The sequence below is a fragment of the Echeneis naucrates genome, chromosome 13 (assembly GCF_900963305.1).
Source record: "Echeneis naucrates chromosome 13, fEcheNa1.1, whole genome shotgun sequence".
Taxonomy (NCBI): domain Eukaryota; kingdom Metazoa; phylum Chordata; class Actinopteri; order Carangiformes; family Echeneidae; genus Echeneis; species Echeneis naucrates.
Genome location: NC_042523.1, coordinates 3,948,106 through 3,973,014, shown reverse-complemented (window position 1 = coordinate 3,973,014; position 24,909 = coordinate 3,948,106). Strand labels below are relative to the sequence as shown.

Here is a 24,909-nt window from a genome sequence, read left to right as displayed (position 1 = left end):
CACATTTTTTTAAAGTCTTAGATGACCTAAAGTATGATTGCTGACAGCAGCAGGGTGTCGCAAGTGTAAGTCCACTGCGTTCTCCATTACGAGGAGACCGTAAATGTGTTCACACTACCTTTTGTCAACTCAGGGGCTTAGAGAAGCATTGGTCCCCACAATTCAGCAACATTTTTGTTAGAAAACTGGTGCCTCAGGAGTGACTGGACAATACAGAGTTTTGTGTGTGTCCGTCCGGCCGGCCGGCCTTCAGGCTGTCAGGAAATACTCTGTTTTCTGTGGTCAACAATGGAAGATTCACTGCAAAGTGGATCAGGGGCCAAGCAGGTACAGCAGTGTGAGGAAATAAGGCCTCTCGTGTGTGTGTGCGCGCGTGCAAAGAGCCATTGATGTTTGTTATTGTTTAGTCCGTCCCACCGCTTGGGGCAGCAGAGAAGCTTTAAGTGATCGTAATGTAGAAGACTTTAAACGAACGTGGTGTCAAGGTACGTGTTTATTTTGTCTTTGGCTGAAAAAAACTTTTGGAGAACTGTAATAAAATTGCATTTTCATATAGAAAAAAATAAACATCTAGACGTCGTAGTGGACAAATCAGTTGTGTTGATACTTCAGATGATCTCTTTAATCTCCATTAATGTCTGTTTAAATTAATATACACGCTCCAGTCCGTTGTTGTTGTGTTGTTTGTTCTGTCACAGTGGAAATGCAGCTGATCATTTCCCTTTAACGACAGGATGAAGAATCATTGCAGGAAATGCGTCTAGCTTGTTTTCAAGTCGAAGTGAGTATCTTGATCTTGATTTTTGGCTTGGTCGTTCGCATTTTTAGATAAATAAAGAAAAAAAGAAAAAAATATATACTAGTGGCATATCGCTGCAGTCTGAACCTTCTGAGCTTCAGTCCAGCAGACTTTGGCTCAGTTTCTGGGTTTCGTGTCTGCAACGAGTCTTGTACAGAAATAGCTCATGTCAGTGTCGACATAGTAACAAACTTGGCAACACAAGAACTCTGATCAGCGGTGAGCTTTCCTGCAGTTTGAACTGACTTTATTTTATTCTGTATATTTTCTATTCAGACATTGTGAATTAAGACGTTTGGACAGTGGTAAAGTTGTTGCTTGAGCTCGAGTTTAATTTGTGTGTTTATTTGTTCCTTTCTGGTTTGAGGTGAAGAGCCGAACGTTGATTTGTTGTGGTCTGACAGTTGCATGCAGCAAAATCCCAAAGCTGTCAAGACGTGAATGTTTCAGTGTATGCAGCTGAACAGTGAGGTTAAAGTTCATGGCTGTGTGACAGGCGTTGTTTTATCCAAAAGGTCATCTTTACTGCCATCCTGTGGCTCAGGAGAATCAAAACAACCAAACACTTGCCCAGCCGGAAGTGGAGATTGAAGCCTTTTGGTTAGATTTTTACTCAGTAATCAATCTTGGCGTGTTCTGTCATGGTTCAGATCATATAACACAGGATCAGAGTTATTGACCCATCAAGGAAAGACATGAAGTTTAATTCTCCGTGAACTTGTGCATTTAAGTCCTCATGAAAAGACAGCATGTTATATAGAGAAAACAGAGCTGACAACTGAAACTTCATTGCTGTCATTTTACAGTTGGAAGTCAATGACAGTCTGATCAGATGTGCTCCCACTCATCAGACTATCACCGGCTGAAACAATGGAGCCCATCCTGATCCAGATGATTGTTCATCTTGCATAGTAGCTTGCTGACATCAGAGTGCAAGATTCAAATTAAGGAATTTTGATCAAAACACTCGTACCAAAATGTTTTTTTTCCTTAACCATTTTATCAAAAGCAACTCATTAACATGCAATCGACCACCGAGATTTCTATCATAAGAAAATGTTAAGGGGCTGTTATTTAACAGTCTGATATGAACCGTGCATATTCTGCACACTTATGCATCAATGTGTTCCTTTCTTGACTTTTAGAAGGCAGCCTCACATAATCATGTCCTCTCCAGAGATAGCCTCTCTCTCCTGGGGTCACATGAAGGTGAAGGGATGCTCTTCCAGCTACAAGGACTGTAAGGTCTGGCCTGGGGGAAGTCGCATGTGGGACTGGAGAGAGACTGGGACTGATGTGAGTGGCTGACCATCAAATTTAATAATTGGCTTTGTGGGGATCTGCTATTTTTCCCCGCATAAGAAAGATAAATTCCTATTTCATGTGATTTTTGTTAACAGATTTATGTCCTAACAACCAAAGTTCTGAACCAATTAAACATTAGAATTGTAGATGCACAGTAGCAGCAAAGGCACAAACACATACTGGTGATTTCCTTTCAAATGAATACATCAATCTTTGCTTCTCCCACTACAGCACCACCCAGGAGTACAACCTGCTGATGTGGAGGAGGTGCTGAAAAAGGGGATAGACTTGCTGGTGATCGGCAGAGGCATGAGTGAAGCTCTACAGGTAGGACAACCCAAAAGACAGTCCAGTGCATTCAGTTAGTGAATATCAATCGTCATGTATCGAGAAGTCATACTTAAAAATAACAAGAGATTTGGAGCAGTTAGATCGGTTTATGTACGGCAACTTTATCGCTGGATGGCAAGTTTTGTCTGTACATGTGGGTGCAAATTGTCTTTCCCCTTGACATGTTGTGATTTTGTGAAGAGCATAGAAGGACAATAGACTTCTTTAAAATCATTTCTTCATCTTGAATGCTTCTATCTCTCACAGGCAATCAGTGCTTTTATTCATGAGCAGTAGAATCAATACGTTTCTTGTCCACTTCAATTGTCATCTATTTTGTTGATTGTGTGCGAGATCTTTGAGTAGCTTCTCAGTGATCCACCTCATCGAAGTCTTAGATCAGGCAAGAAGCAACTTCACCTCTTTTAGGTTCTGCAAGATGTTTCAACTCCCATCTGAAAGGCTGGCATTTCGATATGCTGCCTTGTAGTTTTGGAGGAATACTCTTCAATGAGTGAGGACATATAAAAAGTTATCAGCTCTCTGTTTTGGAAGTTTCAAACTTTGTGGGTGAGGCACAACACATTAAAGGCAACAAATGACAAAAAACTATTCCACTCTAGTTCAAAACTGCAAGCAAGAGTTTAATAGTGCAATAGTTCTCAGACCATCTGGACCAAAACAGGATGACGCTACACTCACTGACAGCTGGGTTAAGTGGGTAAACAACCTGCTTATTGGCTCAAACAGGGATGGATGTTCTAGCCAAAGGACTCAATATCTCCTCTCCACAACAGCTGCCTTTAGTGGACGCACAATCAGCAATAAGAATAAACTCTATGCCAGTCTGAAGAAAACTAATCATGAAAGTATCAGCTGCCCTCTCCTTCTGATCTTTTCATCCAGCAAAGGAAGGCTCTTGGACCCCTGAACAAATACAAAATCATCTTTACATTCTCAGCATCAGTGTCATATTCAGTGCAGCTAATTACCTCACCAAAATAACCACACTCCTCGGTGACAGGTGACACATAGATGGTGTGTACGCTGCCTACAACAACTAAAAAAAAAAAAGAAAAAAAAAAAGCATGACCCATGTGACCTAAACTCATGATGGCAGAGTAGGCCAATGCTTCTCAGGACCACCTCCTAGTTGATAATCGCGCTAGAGGTTCAATCCCAGAGTGGCCTCATCAGCTTTTAGAACTGCGGGTGTCTTTTGGTGAAGAGGTGAAAGACCTTTTGGAACCCTAAGGGTGTTCTGTCTCTTTGACCCAAGCACTTAGAATTAGATTTTCGACCTGAAACATGAGTGCACGCAGGAAGACATACTGGTGTGAAGGAGCTGGATACTGCGCTTTCACAAGTGCTGCAGTGTGAGCAGCATACGAGCAAAGCAGCAGTATCTTTGTCTAAAATCCAACACACTACAAAATAAATAAACTCTTATGTGTTGTGTAAAACACGAGCTGTGATGTAGAAGTTCATTCTGTCATCTCTTCTTGCAGGTTCCCGCCTCCACTTTGGACTATGTGAAGCAAAAAGGTGTTGAGGTCAGAGTCTTTCAGACAGAGAAGGCTGTTGCTGAATACAATAAACTGGCTGGCCAGGGTGCCAAGGTGGGTGGCGTCTTCCACTCCACCTGTTGAGGCGTCAGTATGTGTAACTGGTTACTAGTCCTCAGCTTTTCTCAGCCTGGCCATAGAACATTTGTAGGACTTATTTCAGCCTGAGCTGCTCAGTAGAAGAGTGCCAACGTGTGGGTCATTGATTTCAATGAAAAAGAAATTCACAGATTTTACCCTCAAACTGTCTTGTGTAAGGGCAGATTATTTGGTGTTATTAAAGGACGATGAATGAATGTATAATACCCTTTTCATGAGTTTAAAATGTATTTCTGCTTGTTTGCTACAGACAATAAAATTAGAAAATTAGTCATCTCCATTGTGTTTCTCTTCATAAAAGGTGCAGAGTAAAAAAAAAAAAAAAAAAAAAAAAAAATTCTTTTTACTTAGCTATGAAAAAGTTTTTTGAGGAGAAAACACGGATTCTGAACCACAGTTTTGGATTTAGTTTAGATCAGTCATAGCCATATCAATGCTGAAGAGGGTTGGCCAAATTTCCAGTGCTGGGGATTTTGTTAACGCCTGGCAGGTTTAGGCATGATGTAAACTTTGACTGGCTTGCTTAATGGAATGGTCCCTTCGACAGCGGCCTCTGGCGGTGGGATGCCGTCGATGCTGTCGCTCCATCCCTTGGAGGCTGAAGAGGAGAGGGAGTTCGAGGAAGAGCTGTATGCCAGCAGGAGACGTACTTCAATCTGAGATGGCTCTGAGAAACAGAGACAAGAAGGGGCAGAAAGACTCACTGATGAAAGCGGCCACACTGAGAGTAAGAGGGCGCAGGGGAGGTTTTAGGTGTACAGTTGAAATAGCACTAGCAGATAATTAGAATAAAGTCTGTAATAAGAAAATAATGCAAGCAGACAAGGAGTAAGAATGAACAGAATTATTTATTCCTAAAGCTCTTAAGAGTAGATATTTGAAGTATCAATAGAATCGATAGACGTGAGTATTAAACTGACCTGTCCATGCGCTATGTGAGAGGTAGACCTGTGTGATGAGTCTGTGTCTGTCAGGGCCAGGTTTTCTGAAGTCTCCAGGTTTAGGATGGATCACGTGACTCTGACCATCTGGATACAGAACCTACAGACAGATGCACAAGCTGGTAGTTCAGGGTTGCAGATCAAGTACGAAATTTTAAAAAGTGTGTTCTCGACTAGTGCTGCACAACTCTGAAAAAAGAATCTACTTCAAAATATAGCCAAGTGCAACATTCAAAGCACAGGAGCTGTATTCTTGTGATAGAGAGAGATGCCATCACATAGTGGATCCACAAAAATGGCCCAGCTCCCCACGTACATCAAACTGACCTGTACTTTCACGGCATTCTGAGGATCCTGGACATGTTCCAGTGTTGCATCGATGTCTAGTGCCACCACCAGGCCAGATGTGAACCTCAGTGGATTGTCAGACTCCCCTGTTGGTTCTATGATTGTGGCCTTCGCCCCATGGATCTGTTACCAGAAAGAAAATATCACCAAAAACAAGAAAGTGCACTGTTAATTTGCCAGACAAAACACTTAAGGTTGAAATATTGAAATCCATGCCACAAAGAAAGATAGATGACTTTATTAACCCCCAGAGTTAAGATATCCTAGCAGCCAAAATAAATATACTATTAAATTCTGTAAAATACAAACAAACTCCAGAAGTTAAAAATGAAATAATGAGTAGATGGCATAAATAAATATCTAGAAGGATCAATATGCTGTGATTAGAGTGCAGGGCGTTTCTATTATTAAGAGATGTATTGATTGTCTGATTACACTAACCAGGCATGACTTTCTGTTCCATTCCTTAATGTAACAGGGTTGTAGGGGTCTGTTGTTGTTTGTGCTCTTGCTTGATGCTTGAGAATGTGAAAGATGAAATGCAGTTATACCTGTTCAGGCAGCTTTAGCTGTACCAGGCCACTCTGCCTGAGGGTGGTCTGGAGGATCTTCACCAGCTCTACTGGTTTACAGGACGACAGCCGGGGCATCAGCTCCAAAAGCTTATCCACAAAACTGTCTTGGAGTTGGGGCAGTTCTGCCAGAAACAGCCTGCAGGGTGCAGAAATCATTGAAAAAAAATTGATATTCTGTACTTTAACATCAGCCTTGTGACATCAATCTCCAATAAGGTTTCACCAATATCAATATTATTAAGAAGCTTCTACTAAAGTTTGAGGGAAAGTTAAGGCAAAAAATGACTGAAGAGCAGACATGGACTCAATTGTGGAAGCTTAGTTTTAAGGAATGCTTAAGCTCGACTCATAATGTCCATAAAGGGTTCAAAACAGCAAAAAAGTTTGTACTTGTATGTGGAACAAACTCACAGAGAACCTATTGGTACAAACATTTTCTTTTAACTTAGGACTTCAAACTTTGCTGTTCGCGGCTGCCTTTCATCACTGAGGATTATTATTTTCTTGCATTGTTATTTAAACTTAATTCTCCTTCTTTGTGTTTTATTTGCTTTACTCATTTTAGCTTTTTTATCCTCTATTTGATTCTCTAATTTACTATATATGCATTATTATTATTTCTAGGGTTAGGGTTATACTATTTCCTAACCCTAACCCTTGTTTTCTGTTTCTTTTCTCTTTTGTTTAATGCCTTCATCTTACTGAAATTTGCTTTGCAAATGAACTTGTCATTACAAGCCAAGACATACTGTTAAGAAGTACACACACACAAAGATATTACCTCTGAAAAGCGTCAACCTCCTGCAAAAACTTCTCACAGCTGCTGATAAGAGGATCCAACCTAATAAAGACAACAAAGAAAAACCTGTTTAGAGTGATGCTGTGTGTATACACGTGTGCCACATTGAGGTGTTAATATGTGTGGTGAATGTGCGTGCATGTGCGTGCACTGACTCTAGCCTGGTGCGAGCAGTCAGGATGAGTTGCAGAGCTTTGGCCTGAAGGCGAACATGATGTATAATGGCCACCTGTCTGCTTTCCAAACCGCAATACAGGAACTCCAACTTGTAGGTTTCCTCTAAAATCTACAAACACAATTACCCACATTTAAACATTAAAAAGGTCCCACCACGTAACACACTGCTGTGGTATTACTATTGTGTGGGTGTGCTGACCTGTTGAGCTGCTGCTGTGGCCGTGACATTTTGTTTGAGGCAGAGAGGGACAGCCATCTTCCATAGTTTCTCCTGCAAAGCCTAAAGAAGAAAGGGAAAGGTCAAACACGAAGACTTCACTTTTAGGCCACAGTTCTGCTTCCTAATCTTAGGGAAATGTCGTCTTTCTTCCCAAAATTTATCTTTGGAGCAATCTTTGCCCTCCCACCTTGATTAACAGCAACTGGCAACGCAGATATGTGGCACAGAAATCGGCAGCTCCGGCGAGCTCTGTCTGCAGTTCCCCCAGCCTCTGCAGGTCTCTGATAGACACACAGGATAATCAAAACTCCTCAAACAACTAATGTTACCCATCACCCACTGAAATGTTTTACTTCAAAAAAAAAAAAAATATGTATATATATATATAACAAAGTCCTTCAAAGGCCATCTTGTATGCTTGCAGTTTCTGATTACCGGATAGTAAAGTCCAGCAAGTCTTGAGCTCCAGGTGCTTCCAGGTTTTGTATTGTGCTGACCCTGTTCAGACTCTGTTGAAGGAAGAGCTGAGCTGATTCCACAGAACCAGATCCAGAACCCACATCTACAGAGTCCAGACTGTATACCTGCTTCCTGCCCGGCAACTAAAAGACAGAAGAATGATTAAAGGTGAGGCAGGGAGGTCAGACACTTGTGAATGTGGTGTGAAAGGATGTGTATCCTTCAGGTTAAATGTAAATTGAACTTCATTGTTGAGTGGAAACTGATTTTTCGCATGTGTGTCTTCTGGTATATCCTCATCTCATTGGCTGATTTTAGTGATAGTTGTACTGACAAAAGTGACATTCACATCATAATATGGTTTTGTGTCTGTTGTTGGTACTGACTACTCTCTGCACTTGAGATGGCCATTTCACTAAACGTAAGTAACATCTGAACAGTAACACTACTGTGGCTAACCGTATGAATATATGTTGAAAAGCTGCAACCCTAGCCCTAACACATTCATGTGACAGCTAAGCAAATTTAACTTTTGGCCTGACAAAACAGACAATCACCATGCATCTAAGAAAATTGAGATTGGCATTCCCTAATCTTTTCTGACTTCATAGAACAAATGAATAATCATTAAAATTGGAAGGTAGTATTTTCTAATAAACAGGAATGTTAATTGCAGGAGCTTTAGTTCAAAACTGTCACTGAAACCTTGTGGGACTTAAAAGTCTGTAGATTCAACATAGTTTCTTAAGAATTGGTTGAAAATGTCTTGCAATGTTTCCGAAAGTGATGAGAAAAAAAAAACCAAAACAAAATGTAGTGACTTCTGCCTTGTTGCATTCCTGTTTAGTTTTATGACATAATACACAATGCTGCTGTTGTCAATATTGACTTTAACGACAGGAATATGGCCTCATTATAACTGGTGTTCTCACTCTTAGTGGTGGCACTAGGTGTGACAGACTGTCCCTCAGGTAGGCGTAGTGTCTGAAGGTGTGATCGGAGAAAAGTGCTGGCATAGTGGGGCATGATTTGGCAGCATTAAACACCAACACCAGCACTGCAATGTCTGAGATCAACATGCAGTCAAGGGAAAAAAAACTGTTTCTCTTAGATACTTCAACAACAGTAAACACACGGGCTAAGGCACAGGTGACAAAATATAGCAGAAACGGTTCACAGAGCTTTCACAGTCACACCTTCACAATATGGATAAACGATGCAGCTTTATGATTAGTTTCAGATTCTTCAGGTGTGAGAAGGATACAGGCTGGATCATCCATGTCAGGCTCTGGTGTATCAAAATATGGGTGTGTACTGAGCAGTTCAGAAACTAGTGGCAACACCAGTGTTGGGTGCCGGGAACCCACAAACTTCAGACACCTGAGAGCAGAGAATAAATAAAAAAACAAAACAAAACAAAACACAAGCAATCAAGTGGTTTGTCAAAGTAGTCAGTGTTAATGCAGTTTTATTTACGGTTAGTTTGGAAGAATTTTCTGAGAAAAAGCAGACCATGTAATCATTCAGCTTTAACATAATATAATCTAGGTGCATCAAATTGTTTTAGCACAGGAGCAGGAATAGGTTTCTGTTGATCTTCTATACTGAGGAGTATTACCAGATTCAAGGCTGTATTCTTGTAATTCTTGCTCTCACTCTAACAGGGTGGAATATCACATTCACTTTGAGTACAGTACCATATTTTTATGACAATCAGCCAGTAGTTTCCAAACTAACAATTGCATTTTTTGCCTTCTCAGTCTACAACAGTTTCATTCAGGTTTGTGGTCATGCCCAATCCATCATCAGCTTTGTTTTAATTCTAGTAACTAAATTACTGAGCTATTATGCCATTAATTACCATTTCAGGCTCATTTGTGCCAGAAAGCATAATGTCTTTCAATGACAATCCTGACAATCCCATCTTCCAAAAATGGCAGAAAAAGAAAATCCCCACTCTCTCTCACACAATCATGCATTCACACCGCCTTACTTCCAGACAGAGTTGCGGTCAGTGGGATACTTGTTGAGGTTCTTCAGCAGCTCCAGCAGAGCCAGCTGGATACACTCTTTGGTGGAGACGTTGGTGTAGCAAAGTAATTCATGGAGAGCTTCTCTGATGTCACGAGATGAGTCCTGGAGGCCAATGGCAACTTATCAGTATTCAATTCAAAAAAGTGTTGTGTAACAAACCAGAAAGCACAGACAGATTATTTTTTGTGTGTCAGTCTGTAAGCATACCTCCAACACAGCCAGCACAGTATCCAACTGATCCTCCCTGAGTGTTATGTGGGTAGAAATTTCTCTCAGCACATGAATGGACTGCAGCCTAACTTCTTCAATCTCATCATTGAACATGTCAACCAGGAAGTCCAGACATTTTTCAGCAAAGCTGGGAGATGAGCGAGCCAGCTGGCATAACGCTTCTACTGCTGCAATACGGACCTCTGAAAATATATTAGAGACCAATATTAAAAACACTCAAGACCATTAAATATGTAAATCCAATCGTAATCATAGGATAGTCTTTGAATTCCTTTAGTTTTTTACTATACATATTTGCTGACACCATTAAAAGCTTGGAGAAATCAGGAAAACACACTGTGTCGTAAAAAGTATTAACTTTGTAACTGGATAACCTCTTTTGGGAGACCTACAAACATACAGCTGTAAATCTTCACTTAAAAGTTCAATTTAGCAAAAAAAGCTCTGGTTTAACAAATATATTATTTCCCCCTAACTCATCCTGAGATATAGCACAAAAAGAATTATGTATAAAAATGAGACATCAGTAATATCCTAAGTTGAAATTATCTGCTGAAAAAGAGTGCCTCAGGAGTGCCTGCCATACCAAACATCTCGTCTTCCAGTCCATGAACGAAGGCACCACAGGCACCCGAGGCGATGAGATTCACGGTGTTGGTGTCCAGTTTCTCCTTCGGGGCATCATCTGCCCACTTCCTGCCTGAGGAGAACTCTCCAGAAGCAAAGAGCTCCTTGGCCCTTTCATGCGCTGTACGCTTCCTCTGGACACAGAAAAGAAGAGCAAAGAGAAACTAGATGTATGCTGACAAACCTATTTCTCATTTATTTTACTTCAAGGCTTTCAATGAAAACAAAAATATCGTTGAATAGGCAGATACTCACCCGGAGATCTGACATCAGCTTCTTATCCAACGTCTGCTCCAGAAAGTGAGGACTGACCTGCAGCATTGAACCCTAAAACACACAAGAAAATGTTCAAACACACTACGGAATATCTTCAGAGGGCTGTGCCTGGGCAGGCCAATGCACCTGAATGACAAGGGTATTGATGCCATTAACATTGGATGAAAAAAACTATGTGAGCGCAGTGTGTTGGTCTCACCAGTGTTTTGGCAGCCTGCACACGAACCATCCAGGAGCCATCACTGACCATGTGACTGATCTTCCCAAATGCATCATCAACCAGTCTGATCTCTTCATTAGATGATGGGATGGGCACAATGCTGATTTGACCAGAGGGGAGTGTGAGTAAAAAGCCAGCTGGCCCAATGCACAATAATATAACTTGTCAAGAACTTGGAAAGTGTGGCTTATTTCAGCATTCATCTTCAGCAAGCAAAGTGCAGCATCATGGGAAACAGAATTAAATGTTATCCAAGAAAATCTCAAGCAATTTTCAAGTTTTATGAACTTTGCGAGTCTCTGCTTTTACACTAAAGGAGAGCCGTTTGGATTGCCCCTCCAATTTATCCCTGGTGTTACAATAACGTAAAAGTTCCAGATCCAGAGAGTGGAGCCAAGCCTACAGCTACACTGACAGGAAATCCTTCTGAATATCATCTCACCTTTCTGGGTACAGCTGGCTGAGCACCCAAACCATTTGCACTGCAGCAGATCGGACCTGCTCATAATCATCGGATAGCAACCTGCAGGCCTGCAAATACAATTGAATCAATTTACTATTACATCAATAATTGACAGGCCAAAAATTTGTTTAAGGATAAACACACACACACACACACATTATCTATATAATCACGTTGTGGAATAGATACATTACATACACGTTTTTAACAGGAATTTTGTGAATTTCCTGTTACTTGTATCTTTAATCTTTCCTCATCATTAACCACACAGCAAAATCTTGTCATTATTATTATTTATCATTCTTCCACTACAGATAAATTTGCTTGCAATTCCACGGGCACAGGAAAGTCAACCTTTGCACAACATTTTAAGTGAACGCACATTGCTAAATGTTAGACAGTGCTGTTACCTGGTCATAAATGATCTGATGAATCTTCATACCTCTCTCATGCAGCTGCAGCTGAAAAAACAATAAATAGCACTTGCAATGAGCTAATACTGATCTTAACAATCCAGCGCCACCTGTTTTGATTTATAGTTGTGGGTCTTGCTCATAGAGACAATTGCTCTGTCAGTCCCTGTTGGGGAAATCCAACCATATTGGTGGACCATGGTCATAAGACAGCAATGTTGTCACAGATAACTTGGAGTGGAACAAAACTGTTTACTTACTTATTCAAGACCTACACTCTCGCTTTTTCACTGTAATTGCATTGTGTGTTTTCTAAATACACACACAAGTGTTGGTGATGCCCTACCATGGCTTTGAGGGCTGCAGTGCGGACTCTTGGGTCCTGGTCTGCAAAGTAGTCACTGATGATGGTCTGAACGTCCCTTACACCTCCTGGAGCAAAAAACAACATGTAAAATACAAGTTATCAAAGCCATGATTAAACTTCACAAAATTACTAAAAGTTTAGTTATGACACAACTAAAATAAGGGAACATCAGCGTTCCATCATTTCATTACATTAAGAAATTATGCACACCTAGCAATGTTCCTGGTCCCTCATCTTTGTTGACAGGAGCATCCACTATGCCGAGACATCCTAAGAGCTGCAGACACTTGTTCCTCACCCCAAAATATGTATCAGACAGATGCTGAAGGCAAAAAAATAAATAAATAAATACAAAACAGTTTTATTCCTCTGTGCAGTGAATTACCAAATAATGACTAGTGTGTATGCAGGTGTGTATGAGAGTCTCACCTTGCAGGCTACTTCTATGAGCCTTTGTCTGACTGTTGGACTCTCAGGAAGTTGTGTACCAATAACCAGTAGCGTGTCCAGGAGCTGGGCAAGGACCTGATGGGACTCTGCAGACACATGCAAAGTTCATTAGCTATTAGTACAATTACAGATTGTGTTGTTTTATGAGTAAATGTTTGATTATTTCATATTAAAATCTAAATCATTCAGATGCTTTGCTAGACATCAGTGTGAAATTTTCCACTGCTCTCCTGGGATCGCACTCAAACTTCAAAAATGCTTCCTTAATCCTGCCTAACATGTTCATTACATTGTGCATTGCACAGGGTATTAGTTTAGTTTAGTTTAGTAACCTTGCCTCACTTTATGAATTATTAATGCTTTAAAAAACACTGTAGAGGCAGTGCTCAGTGAAACCCATAAATAAAATCTCTTTCTCTGTTGTGGTTGCTACAAAAAGTAATCGAAAACAGAATGACAGAATCTAATGTTTCCATGTGTAAATGTGTGAGTCAAAACACAAGGTTGATATGATAAAGCGTAAAAGAGTCTTACTCTCATTGCTGAGTGTGTTAATAGTGTCATCAACAATGCAGTCAGGGCTGAAACCCTGCGTTTTTGACAGCAGGCTCAGCAAAGAAGCAATCTTCAGTCTCACTGAATTATCTGTCTCCTGGAAAGGACATTATCAACATCAGATGTGTTTCAATATGTTCATCTTAGCTTAGATTAAACCAAAGAACATTTGCTAACCTTAAGACATAATAAATAGTGTTTACCATTTTAGAGTGCAATTTTATCTTTTCCATTTGAAACACAGTTTGATTAAAGGCCATACTAAACTGTTTATGAACACAACAGAGCTTTGTTGTTACAACTGGCAGCAATTATCTTTATATTCCTAAAGCCCTCAGTTCTATACCTTGTAGTAGTGCTCCAACAGGATCCTGACCACACCTTCCACACTCTCTGCTTCCACAGGCTTGCGTGCAAACTGCAACAGGTACTGAAGAGCATCAGTGGAGTTTGCTGCCTTGCAGAGGTCAATGTGCAGAGCTGCGGATTTACTGGGTTTGGACAGGCGCAACTTCTTGGCCGGAGCTTCTTCATGAGGAATCTGTGAGCATGTGGGGAAAAAATGAGGGGGCATCCTCATCTCCTACCATGAGTAAAAACATCTGTTCAAACCAAATCCTACACATCCCCCTCACAGTGTAAGGATATATATGTGCCAGCTGTCAGAAAATTCTCTGACTGCTTCCTTTTAAAACATCTTAAGCATCTTTACTTGGTTTTATTCTTGGTATCTTGTCTGTTTTAGATGAAGAACAGGTGTTGCCAAAACCACATACGTGTGTTTGAAAGGAAGATATTTGTATATAGAAAACTTTAGAACTACCAAAGAACAGCTTTTATTTTCTTTAAATAATTGTGTTTTGTTATTATGTTAGCTAGTAGTAGCATTAGCATTAGCATGTTAGCTCTCAAACGCGTCGGTCCTTCAGAGTTAACGGCTTACAGCAGAAATAAGAGAGGTTCATGTCTTCACCTGCACAACTTTGGAAAATTCCTCATAAACTCGCTTTTTTAGGTGTGCTGCCATTTTGTGGGAAAGATGGTTAGCCGAGCTTTCCTACTCAGCAACATGAAAATGTCCCGCTTGTCTTCTTCGTCGTCTTCGTCTTCTTCTTCTTCCTCTTCATTTATTGTGGTTGGCAACCAGCGGAAAATGCTTTACCGCCACTTACTGTGTTGGAGTTAATAGCGAAAAAAAAACAGACCAAAAAAAAAAAACCAAACAAACTACCAAACTAACTAATTCTTTCAATCTTGACCGTGAACAATTTATATGCTCTAATCCCCCTGCTTAACAAAGCTCATACTGTCCTTAAGGTTGCCTGTTTATTACATGCAGTGTATTGTATAGTTTAATATATCCAGACCTGTATATATATATATATATATATATATATATATATATATATATATATATATATATATATATATGTATATATTACTAATTGCTATTTTATTAGCTTTTGCTGTACCAGTGAACATCTGTATGAATGTAATGACTGATAGCTTCTGCTATAGATCCATTGTGTCTTGTTTTTAAATGTGGTCTAGATTCACTGCTAAACTGAATCAGCCTGAGTGTCCTCTCAGGTGTCCTCACCATGATCACCTCTCTGTGTATGGTGTTATGGAGTCAGCCTGTTCTTCATGTAACTTGCTTCCGATTCTTCCTTTTTCTTTGCATACACAAATGCCCATCACCTTCTCACCTGTTCTGCTTAATGAATCCACCAGCTCATTGCCTTTCTTTCCACGTTGGTAAAGCAAAAGCAAGACTTATTCTTCCTGTTTCGGCATTCTTGGATCAATATATACTTTAACAAATAATTGATATTTTATTTGTACCATTGGACTACATTAGCTATAGTTTTTTTTTTTTTTTTTTGTAAAATATGTTTGCAAATTATTTGAATTCAACATCAAAACAAAAGGGCAGTGATAAATCACAGGGATAGGGCACAGCATTATATTCTTTTTTTTTTTTTTTTTTTTAATTGTATCCCAAACAAATGTGTAAGAAAATAAACAAAGATCATATTTCCTGTTACAAAGGCATATTTATTTATTGTACTATTGCATATCCTCAATGAACACATAATTATGTTTGATTTACAGATTTACATTACAAAAACACAATTTAAAAAAATTCTAGTTTCATAAGAAAAGAATAAAATTGTAACAATAACAGGCAGGTACATGAATAAAAGCTCTCAAAATTGTGTCTAAATAAATCAAAAAATATCAGAAATAGTTCAATGTTTTAGGTACTAAGAAAAAATTGATAAAATATTAGAAAACCAGTGAAGTAACTCGTGAACATGTATACCTACTAAACTGCTCCAATCCATTAAATGTACTATAGATTTACAGTTTAGATTTTGTAATTTAGCATTTAAAATCTACAAACTGGAGTTTATTTCTTTCAGCCTTCATTTATTCTTTTTCTGTGCCTATATGAATGAAAGTATTAAAACAGAATCAAAAACATTTTCACATTACAACTTGCAACGACAATGACAATGCAAAAACATAGAAATGTGTAGCATTTTTGCTTGTAGGTCGAAGTCTGCATTTGAAACGCATAGTACAGTCGGAAGAGTATCTGGGATCCATGGAGAAAAAGCAAACTTCAACCAATCAGTACTCAACCATCATCTAACTTCCTGCAGCCCGATTCCAGCTGCAGATGTTTCCTTCTTCCTTCGTCCCCTCCATGTGAAGCCTCCCATAATGATCAACATAACTGGTAGAGCCAAACATAGCATGATGCGGCTGATGGGTAGCTGGACTGGACAGTCCATGTTAGGTGAAGGAATGAAAGGTGTGGAAGGATTTTCGAACAAAAAAGCAGATTTGAAGTCTTGAAATACTGTCTCTTTGATTTGTGTGGTCTTCATCTGGCATCTCCACTTCCTGTTGTTGTCATCCATCTGCAATTTTGTTATGAGAGTGATGTTGCAGCGAGTTTGCGAGTTTAGTTCATACCTGCACAGAGGAGCAGTCATCAGTCAACCATTACCATGACATCAAATGTCAGTTGTTGATGTTTAATACATTTTGTATTTTTGCCATTTTTGTGTTATTAGTTTGATTGATATAATTTTTCAACAATCTTATGAGAAACTCAAATCCAAGAAATGATTGTGTTCAGAAATGTTTGTGTATTCAGACCCTCAAGTATATTCTAATCTTCTGTGAAAGGGCACAGGTTTGGATGTGGATGCAATTTGCACGACCCCACTGAAATTTCTTGACAAATGATACTCAATTTAAAATATTTGAGTGAATTTTATTTGCAATGTTTGTAGTAAAGTGATATAAAATTCTAATTGTCTCCACTTGGCCACTTTGGCCATGATGCTCTGGAAATCATTACACATCACTGAGACACCATGGTGGTGCAGCTTGAATTAGTTCTGCAGCAAACTACCTAATTCTCATCTTTGCTCAGCGAAGTTACTGCTGATCTATTTCTGAGAACATTGCCTACTATTTTTGTTCGGTTTCTTTTCTATTTATATACTGTGTTTCCTTCCATGAACCCATTATATATAATAGATTCATTATTAAAATGCTAAAGAGCTAAATAACCAATTTCTGAAAAGAAGAAACGACTCTTAAGAGAAAAATTATGGCGACCTGCTTTTGTTGGGTAGTGGAGTGCCATTCTCAGTCACCCAGCTGAGCTCGAAAACATTGGAGTATGATTGACAGCTCCCAGCATCGTAGAAAGTAAACAGGCTGCACCTCAGGATGAGGTTTCCTCCAAGCTGTAGGTCATTGACATTGGAAAGTGCAAAGATGGCAAGGAGAGAGAGGTATACGTCAGTCATTGGACTTCCATGCTTCAGGCAGACGTAGGAGCCAGCGTCTTCAGCCCTGAGGTCGATGAGATACACAGAGCAGTTGGATGTGATGGATATGCGGCCGGATTTGTCTGAGTCTGCTCTCACTTGCCCACCGATGACTTCCTTTGTATAGCGCACCTGCCCACCCTTGTAGAAGGTCCAGGTGATGAGGGAGCAGTCTGGGGAAGCCAAGTTGGTACACGGCAGGAGGACGCTACTTCCAAGTCTGCTGTACACAAACACTGTGCCCTTTTTGCAGCACACTACTAGAAAAACACAAAGGTCTTTCAGTTTAAACTACAAACTAATTTTTCTGCTTGAAACAAACTCCCACCAATTTAACTAAAAAAAAAAAACGTATGATATTTCAGATATTTCATTTGATGCTCATCTGGGTAAAGGGGCAGGTGAAGGATTTATTTTCATCACTTTTCTTAACGTTCCATTTTTCAACACTCAGCATAAATATGAGCGAAAAATCTTTAGGTTTGAAGAGTTGAAACCATTTAATCCTAAAATGAACGTGACAAGGAATTAGACTATAACTACACCAGCACTCTGGGTAAAAAAGCTTTCCTTCGGCCTAAAAGATGCATGGATTCATAAATACAGATGTTTCATTTATAGAATAAGATAAATAAGAAACTATGAGGGGGAAGGGTCCCACACAAGCATGGGGAGAACATGCAAACTCCACACAGAAATGCCCCAGCAACTGAATCCATAACCCATAAACTGTGCTGCCTGACTAATGATACAATAAGTAATTATAACTTGCATCCACATCAGCAAACCTTACTTTTCCTTTTCAACCACTGCTCAAATCAAATCAGTCATTAAAAAAAAAAAAGAAAAGAAAAAAGGAAAAACTATACCTGTAAGAAGCAAACTGGTGAACAGCATAATATTTTTCACTTTTTTTATGTCCGTCATGTCTATGTTTCCTCTGCTGCAGCAGCTCACAGGGGTTTGTCTCTCTCTCTCTCTCTGAATCTGCTCCTTCTGGATGAGTTACTTCCTGAACAGCACTAAAGCCGCACTTAAGCCTACATCTTCACTGGCAGGAGGACATAAATAAACCAGTATGAGAGACTTACATTTTAGCTCATGTTTGGTCTGTTCATCAAAAGCATCCTTATATAGCAAACTATTACATCATCATTATATAGTTTTATTTATTATATATAAATGGGTGGATGACGTAACTTGGCAGTTTTGCTGTCTTCAGTGTCAAGCATGCATGATTAAAATATGAATTTGCCAAAAACTCTCACAATATGCTTTATGTGAACATACTTAACTTTAAAACAGTTCATCACAAATTTTTTCTGAATTTTCATCCACACATGACAAAACTCATATGATGTAACCGTCCAACACTTGTTTCGCAAACTTGAATAAAACTAAGAATAATAAATGCAAAAATTCTCAAAGAAATATGGAAAAATAATACAAATGTCTACTTGTGAGCCTACTCTTCTCAAAGGCCAAGCATAATGTTTTGAGTCAGCTCTAATCAAAAAGATTTTGCCACACAAATCAAAAACTTATCGTGTGACAATATTTTGGGATATTACAACGGGCAACTGTCTTGGGAAGGAAAAGAAGTTCTTCAGCAAGGTGAGGAACTTAAGAAAGGTATATAATCGATTTTCAGTTTATATTCAATTATTTTTATGTCACACCATATGACAATTTTAGGCACTAATACAACAAACTGTCACATAAATTCAGATTCCAATTGAAAATCTAAAAACAGCATGTTTCTATCAAGATGAGAGTTAGTAGAACAAAAGTCAACCATTTTTATGCCCATTTGAAAATTTTGAAAAAACACTTTTCTGGTATATATGTCACTGACCCATATATGATACATATATTTTACACTTCCTTTTGATATAACTGTCCCTTCTCTGTGCGTGAGGGTTCATTCATATCTTATGCTGATTTTAGATGATGACAATGAGATGTACTTTAAGACCTTATCGTTAATCCTCTCCTTGTTATGAAAGCTGCAATATTCCATTTCAGAAATTTGTTTTAAAGGGACTTGGGCATGCAGCAGAGACTACCACTTTCATTAGACATTGACCTTGTCCAAAAACTAAATATAAACTTTCCTTAATTCCCATCAGCCTCATTTAAATTTCCATGACATCAGTTGCAATCAGTAATTAAAAGGTTAACATTTTCTCTCTTCTCTGAATAAAGCAGAGTTAGCAGCAGAGGTACTGCACAGGTTTAGATCTTTCCACAGAGATGAAAACCTTTGTACATTTTTGATAACTGCAGATTTTCTTCCCACATGATACAAGGTGTGGAGGTGAAGTGTGAAACTTGCAGGGGTTTTCAGAGTTTGGCAGGAAGTGTGATAGCGACACTGCTTAAAAAAAATATTGTATAGGCCGGATGTCCACTACTGACATTTCTTTGAAACCAAACTTAAAAAAAACAACAACAACAACAACCAATGAAATTCTTTCCAAAATATTTTTTTTTTTTACTTAAGTTACATTTTACTGTAAAATGAAGTTATTGTCTATCATTAATAAATGCTCGCGGATTAAATGAACATTTCACCTAAAAGTTCAAACTTTTTTCATTGACTCACAAATTTATACTTCTAAGTCAGTCAGGTTTTCAGCAGACAATTTCCCATTGAAATGTCCTGAGCTTAACTATCTGATTATCGAGGGCAAAAATTCAGTTTATCCATTCACGTAATATTTTGAAAAAAATAAATATAATGGATGCATAATATTTCTATAGGTTTATTACACACTGATACTCCCCGCGCTCATTTACATGATGAAACAGCAGTTAGGAAGTTTACTGCATTTCTCAAGCACATCAGCAAAACACTGCATGGCTTTTGATGGACATGACCACAGTTTGCTCTAATCTGTGGTTGAGGACAATACCTGTTCCGTAACGGCTGTTCATTGTTGTTGAATTTTACGCACTCATTACCAAGGAAGTGATACAACAGTTACTTTGTGGTGAACAGTGAGGCTGCTTATTGCTGACATACTCTTCGGTGCTTGGGGTTTATGGCCTTTTTTCTTCTTATAAACCAGGTCACAGATTGCCTAATGGCTTGTTTAAGATGCAATAATACTTCTTCTTCATAGAAAATAGAGCTGATCAGTCTCTCCTGCAGAAATCCCAATATGAATACATGCATGATGCCATCAAATGTAACACAACATATTTTAGATAGAATATAAGATTGCATAAAGCAAGAAATAATCCATAAAATTCAAAAACTGCTCTCAAACAAAAAGGGAGGAAACAACTTCAGGGGTAAATTTTATCTGTATTTAAGATTTGAAATTAACCCCTGGATTGTGATATAGATTTTAGGGAAAACAAAAGTATATGTCAATACAGTTAAAAGAGGGATTAAGAGGATGCCTTGTTTTTCTCACGAGTGTCAAGCTGCAGTTGGTCTCCAGATGTAAGAGATTACATTATGCAGGTCTACAAACTAATTAATAAAGAGAGTAAATTACAGTAAAAAAAAAAAAAAAAAAGACAACAAGACCAATATATGGTTTGGCTGGTTTGTTTGCTGAGGACTGTTAAATTCTTGTGGTTTGTTCCCCTGTTGCTGATCTAGTTCACAAAAGGTACTTGCATGAACTAGATCACTAGATCAGCGTGAAAGGTTTTGTGAAAGGTAACTAAACAACTTACTTCATAACTTTGTAAGTCATTTCTTGTTTATTCAAGTTTAGCAATATTAAAGCATGATCTCACGAGATATGATACAACATACATCTCTCACCAAAGTAGCTTTAAATTTCTTTTAATATAGGTGCTGTACTGACACCTGGTGTCCCCTTTGTTTGTATTGACACCCTTCCCTTTTTTTTTTTTTCCTGAATGGGTGAACAAATGTGCAGCATGACTTTGGACAAATTTGAGTGACCCAGTCCTTTTCTAGTTTATCAAAACTGAGTGAAAACAGAAGAGAAGCCTTCCCATCACCACCAGGTGAAGATCAGTTTGTAGAAGTAGTTGTAACTCCTGGACAGGAAGCTCTTCTCCATGATGTAAGGCTGAATGCTTACCGTGTAGCCCTTACTCTCAATGTCAAACTTTACACAGTCAAGCAAGTCTTGAACAGAGGGGACAGCCTTCCAGGGCCCGAATGTCACAACCGACTCCTTATCTGCCTCCAAACCACTGATGGCATCGTCGTAGAAACCCAAATCCTCCTCTGTCCGCAGCACACAGATCATGATGGTGGAGGTGCGGGCAGCGATAGCCTCAGCTCTGGCAATACGAATGAGCACCTGAAAGACGTCAAGTGGTTACTGTGTTTATTAACATCGTGCCTGGTGTGGATCGCAGGAAACACAAAGTCTTGCCTGTCACCGGTGATATGACCCTTTATATTTCAAGACATGCATTACTAAAAAATACATGATATTAGCTTTTTTTTTATCCCTCAAGTAAAATTGAGTATTTCTACTTGAGGGGTGGGTAAAAAGCTTTGTATTTAGCTTTAAGCAGCAAACACACCAACAATAAATATTGTCAGTGTGTTTTTAGTTTCATTCATGAAGGTTTGGTTCACTGCCTTCTACCTCACATGTGCACATGACACCATCAGTTATTTTAATGGCTCTAACCAAAGATATGCAGTCAGTGTAATTGATTTTTACCAACCTTGTCTCTTTATTTTTGGCCACACAAAAATGGAACTACATCAAGCCAAAAACCAAGAAAGGTTGTTGTGGCTTCAATCAACAAATTAGTAGAAACACACCAGTTAGAAACGAGGAGCAAAGCTAGATCAATTGGTGGATTTCTGTTAGTGAGTGTACAGTAGCTGACCTCGATGTTTTCTTTGTAGTGAGGGACTCTAGAAAGGAACTGCTGTCTTCCAACCAGCTCCCCAAACAGCTGAGGAGTTTCTTCTAACCGTTTGATGAGTGGCTTGATGTTGTAGTGCACTGCCTCCTTGTAAACCTTCACAAAACCACACACATGAGTTCAAGCACTAACATTGTTCAAGAACTTACATCATTTTCAATATGGGACAAATCAGGTCCGTTTCAGGAGTGATGGGAGTTCTGTTTCAATAAGGACTCCCCTGGGACTACTTTTAAATCAGATGACTGCTACTATATCAGGCTCAAACCTCCTGGATGTTCTTTGTGGGCAGCTGGCCATTCCTCAGGAACTCGAGGACAGCTCCAAAGTGTGAACCGTCACGGTCAATGAAGAGGTGTCCTTGTGCGTCAGTGTGTAGTCTGGGCTTTCCAACAAAGAGCTCAGCCAGGTGAGAGTCTGGGTGTTTCCTCAGTGTGTTCAGAGAAGTGCTGAACAGGTGACCACCTACATTTAACTGGACAACTGGGGAATGCTGAGAAGAAAGAAAATGTATTTCCCTTAGAAAAATTATTTTTACCATTACTATTTATGGTGTAATGCGATTAAAACTCTTAAGAACAAGTCATACATTTTAAACTGGACCCTAAAATGACCCAATGTACGGGGGCCAGTGCTGGTGTAATGTGTTGCTGCTCAACTAATTAAGTCCCAAAAATAAAGAGTTAGAGTAGTCTATGTGAGAGACAATGAAGAGATTAATTACTTTCAAAGTCATGTGAAGGGAGGCCAGCCTGTACCTTAGCAAGGAGCCTTCCCTGAGGCACCCAAAAGCTAAGTGGGGACCCAGTTGAGCAATACTGGCCTAGATGGACAGAGAAACCTCCTGTCTGACAAATAAGACCCATACCCTTAATGCTCACACATAGGTCAAGACATCTATGGCACCTAAGGGCAGCAGTCAGGTCTACGAGCAGCAGGACAACAGTTACCAGAATCAACATTTAAAAGTAGGCAATTAAAAACTCTGGGCTGTGGCATGATTTATACCAGCATGAAACTTCTCAGAGATACCTTGACTTAAATGTTAAGATATGACTGGAATTGATCATGTTCTACCTTCTCTAAAACCTTTTCTCAAAAAGAGAGCTTGGATTTGCGCCTGGAGTTATCTAGGACAGAAGAGTCTAGGTTATTCTCTTTGATGAGGGGCATGTTTAAGGGCAGTTGGAAAACGGCCAGACATCAGAAAGCAATTAATCTGTTTAACAATTTCGAGGCCCAAGGCTATATTGAAAAGTGGGTTCCATGCTGTCAAGGAGGCAGTTAGAAGAACGCAAATGCTGAACTGCTGCAACTAAAACAGAGAGAGACACCTGTCCAAAATTCTGAAAGGCCCTGAGAAGCAGAAGGAAGGAACAAAAATCTCTTATTTAAAAAATGTGAGCAATATAAATGAAAAAATTTCAATCAAGAGTTAAAAAAGACGAAGCATTAGTTGATATATTTCTATCCAACTTGCCCTCTATGTTACTGCTAAGATCTGGTTAATATTCAGTTGAATGGTCTTCAAAAAATTTTGCATTAAGTCCAATACAGTGGATGGAATGACTCACCTCGAACTAACACAAGAATTGCAGGGCATTTCAGTAACTGCATCATACATAAACACAGAAGGGCGGCACCATGAGATGGCTGTTATAAGTGTGTCAAAGGATTTGATATAATCACTAAATGGACAATTGTTTCAGCTTTGCTTCCCAAACAAAGCACTGCGTTTAAAAAAATGCATGACGTTTCATCGAGTTTAAAGGAAATGTCCTATGTATCCCGATTTGCAGTGTTTCTTAAATTTAGGATTTGGTGAAGTGATAAGAAGGAGCACCTCCCCCTGAGATGTAGTGCGCTAAATGTCTCTACATTTAATGAGTCTGTGTGTCACAGTCAGCTGAGCCTGATCCGCCAACTCCTTCCTCAAGGTTGAATATCAAACTCGGGTGGAAACGGTCGACTGTTCAAACCATATGATATCTAAATGCCCCCTCCGAAGAAGAGACCATTAAACTGTAGGGATCAACCGGTTCTGCAGGAACATGCCAAAGTTTGGTGCCCTCGGTGTTGTTGGGGGTGCACCTGCTCAGCCCCTCCCCAGGCAGTTAGTTAGTAATCCGCTCTATAGTAAAGAAACAGTTTGACAAAGTGTTTCTTACTGGGTTTGCTGGCGCACAGAGTTTTCCCGAAGATTTGTAGTCCGGAAGACTCATCGTGTCTGCAGCTTCGTCCGAGCGGGAGGTTGGAGGTTTCGCGTTGCTCAACAGGTAGAGGCCAAGGGGCGTGGCCAAACCCGGACCTGTTATTACGTTTCATTTCAGATGAGTCACTCGGACATAAAAATGTTCGACCACCCCCCCCACACACCCTTTTGAAGTTAAAAAATAACGCCACATGATAAGGTCGTGCCAACATGTCTACATGTTTACTTATTAAAAAAAAAAAAAAAAAAAAAAAAAAAAAAAAAAAATCACATTAAAATTCAGATTAATAATTTGTGACCAAACCTTCCATTAATATTTTTTGACATAGCTGTTTGTCTTTTAACCCAATGTTATAGAAGAAAGTTGGCCCTACAAACAGTTTGGATCAAACACCTAAAATCTATTCTACGGGGTAAATGTAAGAATTCAACAGGTAAGTGCAACGTTGTAGGAACACTAAACAAGAGTGTCATATCAGAATTACTGTACTGACCCTGAAAACCCTGCAGCAGCCTCCTTCATTTGTTACCATGAAAACAAAGTGAGACTTCCGCATATAAAACTCAATCACAGTTTTCATGAGTAACGACTCATGATAAATGGAGAGGAAATTCTCTTTGTACTCAAACTAAACTCTTAGTGACAGTTACAGTTCACAAATGTAATAATCCAACTTGAGCATGTCAGGTGTGTTAACGTGAAGTTTTGCTCTGT

The 24,909-nt window shown here is 39.3% G+C and overlaps 4 protein-coding genes across 7 annotated transcripts; 1 reads left to right on the top strand and 3 right to left on the bottom strand.

Annotated features, from left to right (window-relative positions):
* The first annotated feature begins 32 nt into the window (after window positions 1–32).
* aamdc (adipogenesis associated, Mth938 domain containing) lies at window positions 33–4,489 on the top strand. 3 transcript variants are annotated; one of them, XM_029516853.1, is made up of 5 exons: window positions 33–485; window positions 734–781; window positions 1,945–2,095; window positions 2,336–2,431; window positions 3,943–4,489. In XM_029516853.1, exons 3-5 carry the CDS (start codon window positions 1,964–1,966, stop codon window positions 4,081–4,083), a joined length of 369 nt encoding a protein of 122 aa, XP_029372713.1. In that variant the 5' UTR covers window positions 33–485; window positions 734–781; window positions 1,945–1,963; the 3' UTR covers window positions 4,084–4,489. The 3 variants fall into 3 exon arrangements, with proteins under 3 accessions (XP_029372713.1, XP_029372715.1, XP_029372714.1); XM_029516855.1 differs by lacking the exon at window positions 33–485 and having other exon boundaries at window positions 1,948–2,095; XM_029516854.1 differs by lacking the exons at window positions 33–485; window positions 734–781 and adding an exon at window positions 801–1,018.
* On the bottom strand, window positions 3,053–14,352 carry ints4 (integrator complex subunit 4). 2 transcript variants are annotated; one of them, XM_029516850.1, is made up of 24 exons: window positions 14,227–14,352; window positions 13,600–13,794; window positions 13,233–13,350; window positions 12,678–12,784; window positions 12,459–12,570; window positions 12,228–12,313; window positions 11,879–11,929; window positions 11,448–11,536; window positions 10,985–11,105; window positions 10,765–10,836; window positions 10,469–10,643; window positions 9,859–10,064; window positions 9,611–9,753; window positions 8,882–8,997; window positions 8,550–8,683; window positions 7,594–7,760; window positions 7,346–7,439; window positions 7,138–7,218; window positions 6,917–7,047; window positions 6,744–6,803; window positions 5,939–6,098; window positions 5,367–5,510; window positions 5,019–5,139; window positions 3,053–4,765 (listed from the first exon to the last, which is right to left on the bottom strand). In XM_029516850.1, the coding sequence occupies exons 1-24, from the start codon at window positions 14,278–14,280 to the stop codon at window positions 4,575–4,577; spliced, it is 2,928 nt and encodes a 975-aa protein (XP_029372710.1). In that variant the 5' UTR covers window positions 14,281–14,352; the 3' UTR covers window positions 3,053–4,574. The 2 variants fall into 2 exon arrangements, with proteins under 2 accessions (XP_029372710.1, XP_029372711.1); XM_029516851.1 differs by having other exon boundaries at window positions 12,228–12,310.
* Window positions 14,353–15,454: 1,102 nt separating this feature from the next.
* On the bottom strand, window positions 15,455–18,471 carry LOC115053275 (uncharacterized). Its single transcript, XM_029517863.1, has 3 exons — window positions 17,977–18,471; window positions 16,893–17,367; window positions 15,455–16,238 (listed from the first exon to the last, which is right to left on the bottom strand). Exons 1-3 carry the CDS (start codon window positions 18,032–18,034, stop codon window positions 15,905–15,907), a joined length of 867 nt encoding a protein of 288 aa, XP_029373723.1. The 5' UTR covers window positions 18,035–18,471; the 3' UTR covers window positions 15,455–15,904.
* Window positions 18,472–19,858: 1,387 nt separating this feature from the next.
* Window positions 19,859–24,259, bottom strand: kctd14 (potassium channel tetramerization domain containing 14). Its single transcript, XM_029517817.1, has 4 exons — window positions 24,151–24,259; window positions 22,251–22,475; window positions 21,944–22,078; window positions 19,859–21,399 (listed from the first exon to the last, which is right to left on the bottom strand). The coding sequence occupies exons 1-4, from the start codon at window positions 24,202–24,204 to the stop codon at window positions 21,088–21,090; spliced, it is 726 nt and encodes a 241-aa protein (XP_029373677.1). The 5' UTR covers window positions 24,205–24,259; the 3' UTR covers window positions 19,859–21,087.
* Window positions 24,260–24,909: the final 650 nt, after the last annotated feature.

Excerpts from the sequence above, each read along its gene's own strand:
- aamdc (XM_029516853.1), top strand. The coding sequence starts at position 1,964 with ATGTCCTCTCCAGAGATAGCCTCTCTCTCCTGGGGTCACATGAAGGTG. Across the intron at positions 2,096-2,335 it reads GGAGAGAGACTGGGACTGAT|CACCACCCAGGAGTACAACC; the intron begins GTGAGTGGCTGA and ends CTCCCACTACAG. Across the intron at positions 2,432-3,942 it reads GCATGAGTGAAGCTCTACAG|GTTCCCGCCTCCACTTTGGA; the intron begins GTAGGACAACCC and ends CTCTTCTTGCAG.
- ints4 (XM_029516850.1), bottom strand. The coding sequence starts at position 14,280 with ATGGCAGCACACCTAAAAAAGCGAGTTTATGAGGAATTTTCCAAAGTT. Across the intron at positions 12,571-12,677 it reads TCATAGAAGTAGCCTGCAAG|CATCTGTCTGATACATATTT; the intron begins GTGAGACTCTCA and ends TTTTGCCTTCAG. Across the intron at positions 7,761-8,549 it reads ACCTAGTGCCACCACTAAGA|TTGCCGGGCAGGAAGCAGGT; the intron begins GTGAGAACACCA and ends TCTGTCTTTTAG.
- LOC115053275 (XM_029517863.1), bottom strand. The coding sequence starts at position 18,034 with ATGACGGACATAAAAAAAGTGAAAAATATTATGCTGTTCACCAGTTTG. Across the intron at positions 17,368-17,976 it reads CACCAGTTTGCTTCTTACAG|TAGTGTGCTGCAAAAAGGGC; the intron begins GTATAGTTTTTC and ends GTGTTTTTCTAG. Across the intron at positions 16,239-16,892 it reads CCACTACCCAACAAAAGCAG|GTATGAACTAAACTCGCAAA; the intron begins GTCGCCATAATT and ends TCCTCTGTGCAG.
- kctd14 (XM_029517817.1), bottom strand. The coding sequence starts at position 24,204 with ATGAGTCTTCCGGACTACAAATCTTCGGGAAAACTCTGTGCGCCAGCA. Across the intron at positions 22,476-24,150 it reads TCTGTGCGCCAGCAAACCCA|CATTCCCCAGTTGTCCAGTT; the intron begins GTAAGAAACACT and ends CTTTCTTCTCAG. Across the intron at positions 22,079-22,250 it reads CCACAAAGAACATCCAGGAG|GTTTACAAGGAGGCAGTGCA; the intron begins GTTTGAGCCTGA and ends GGTTTTGTGAAG.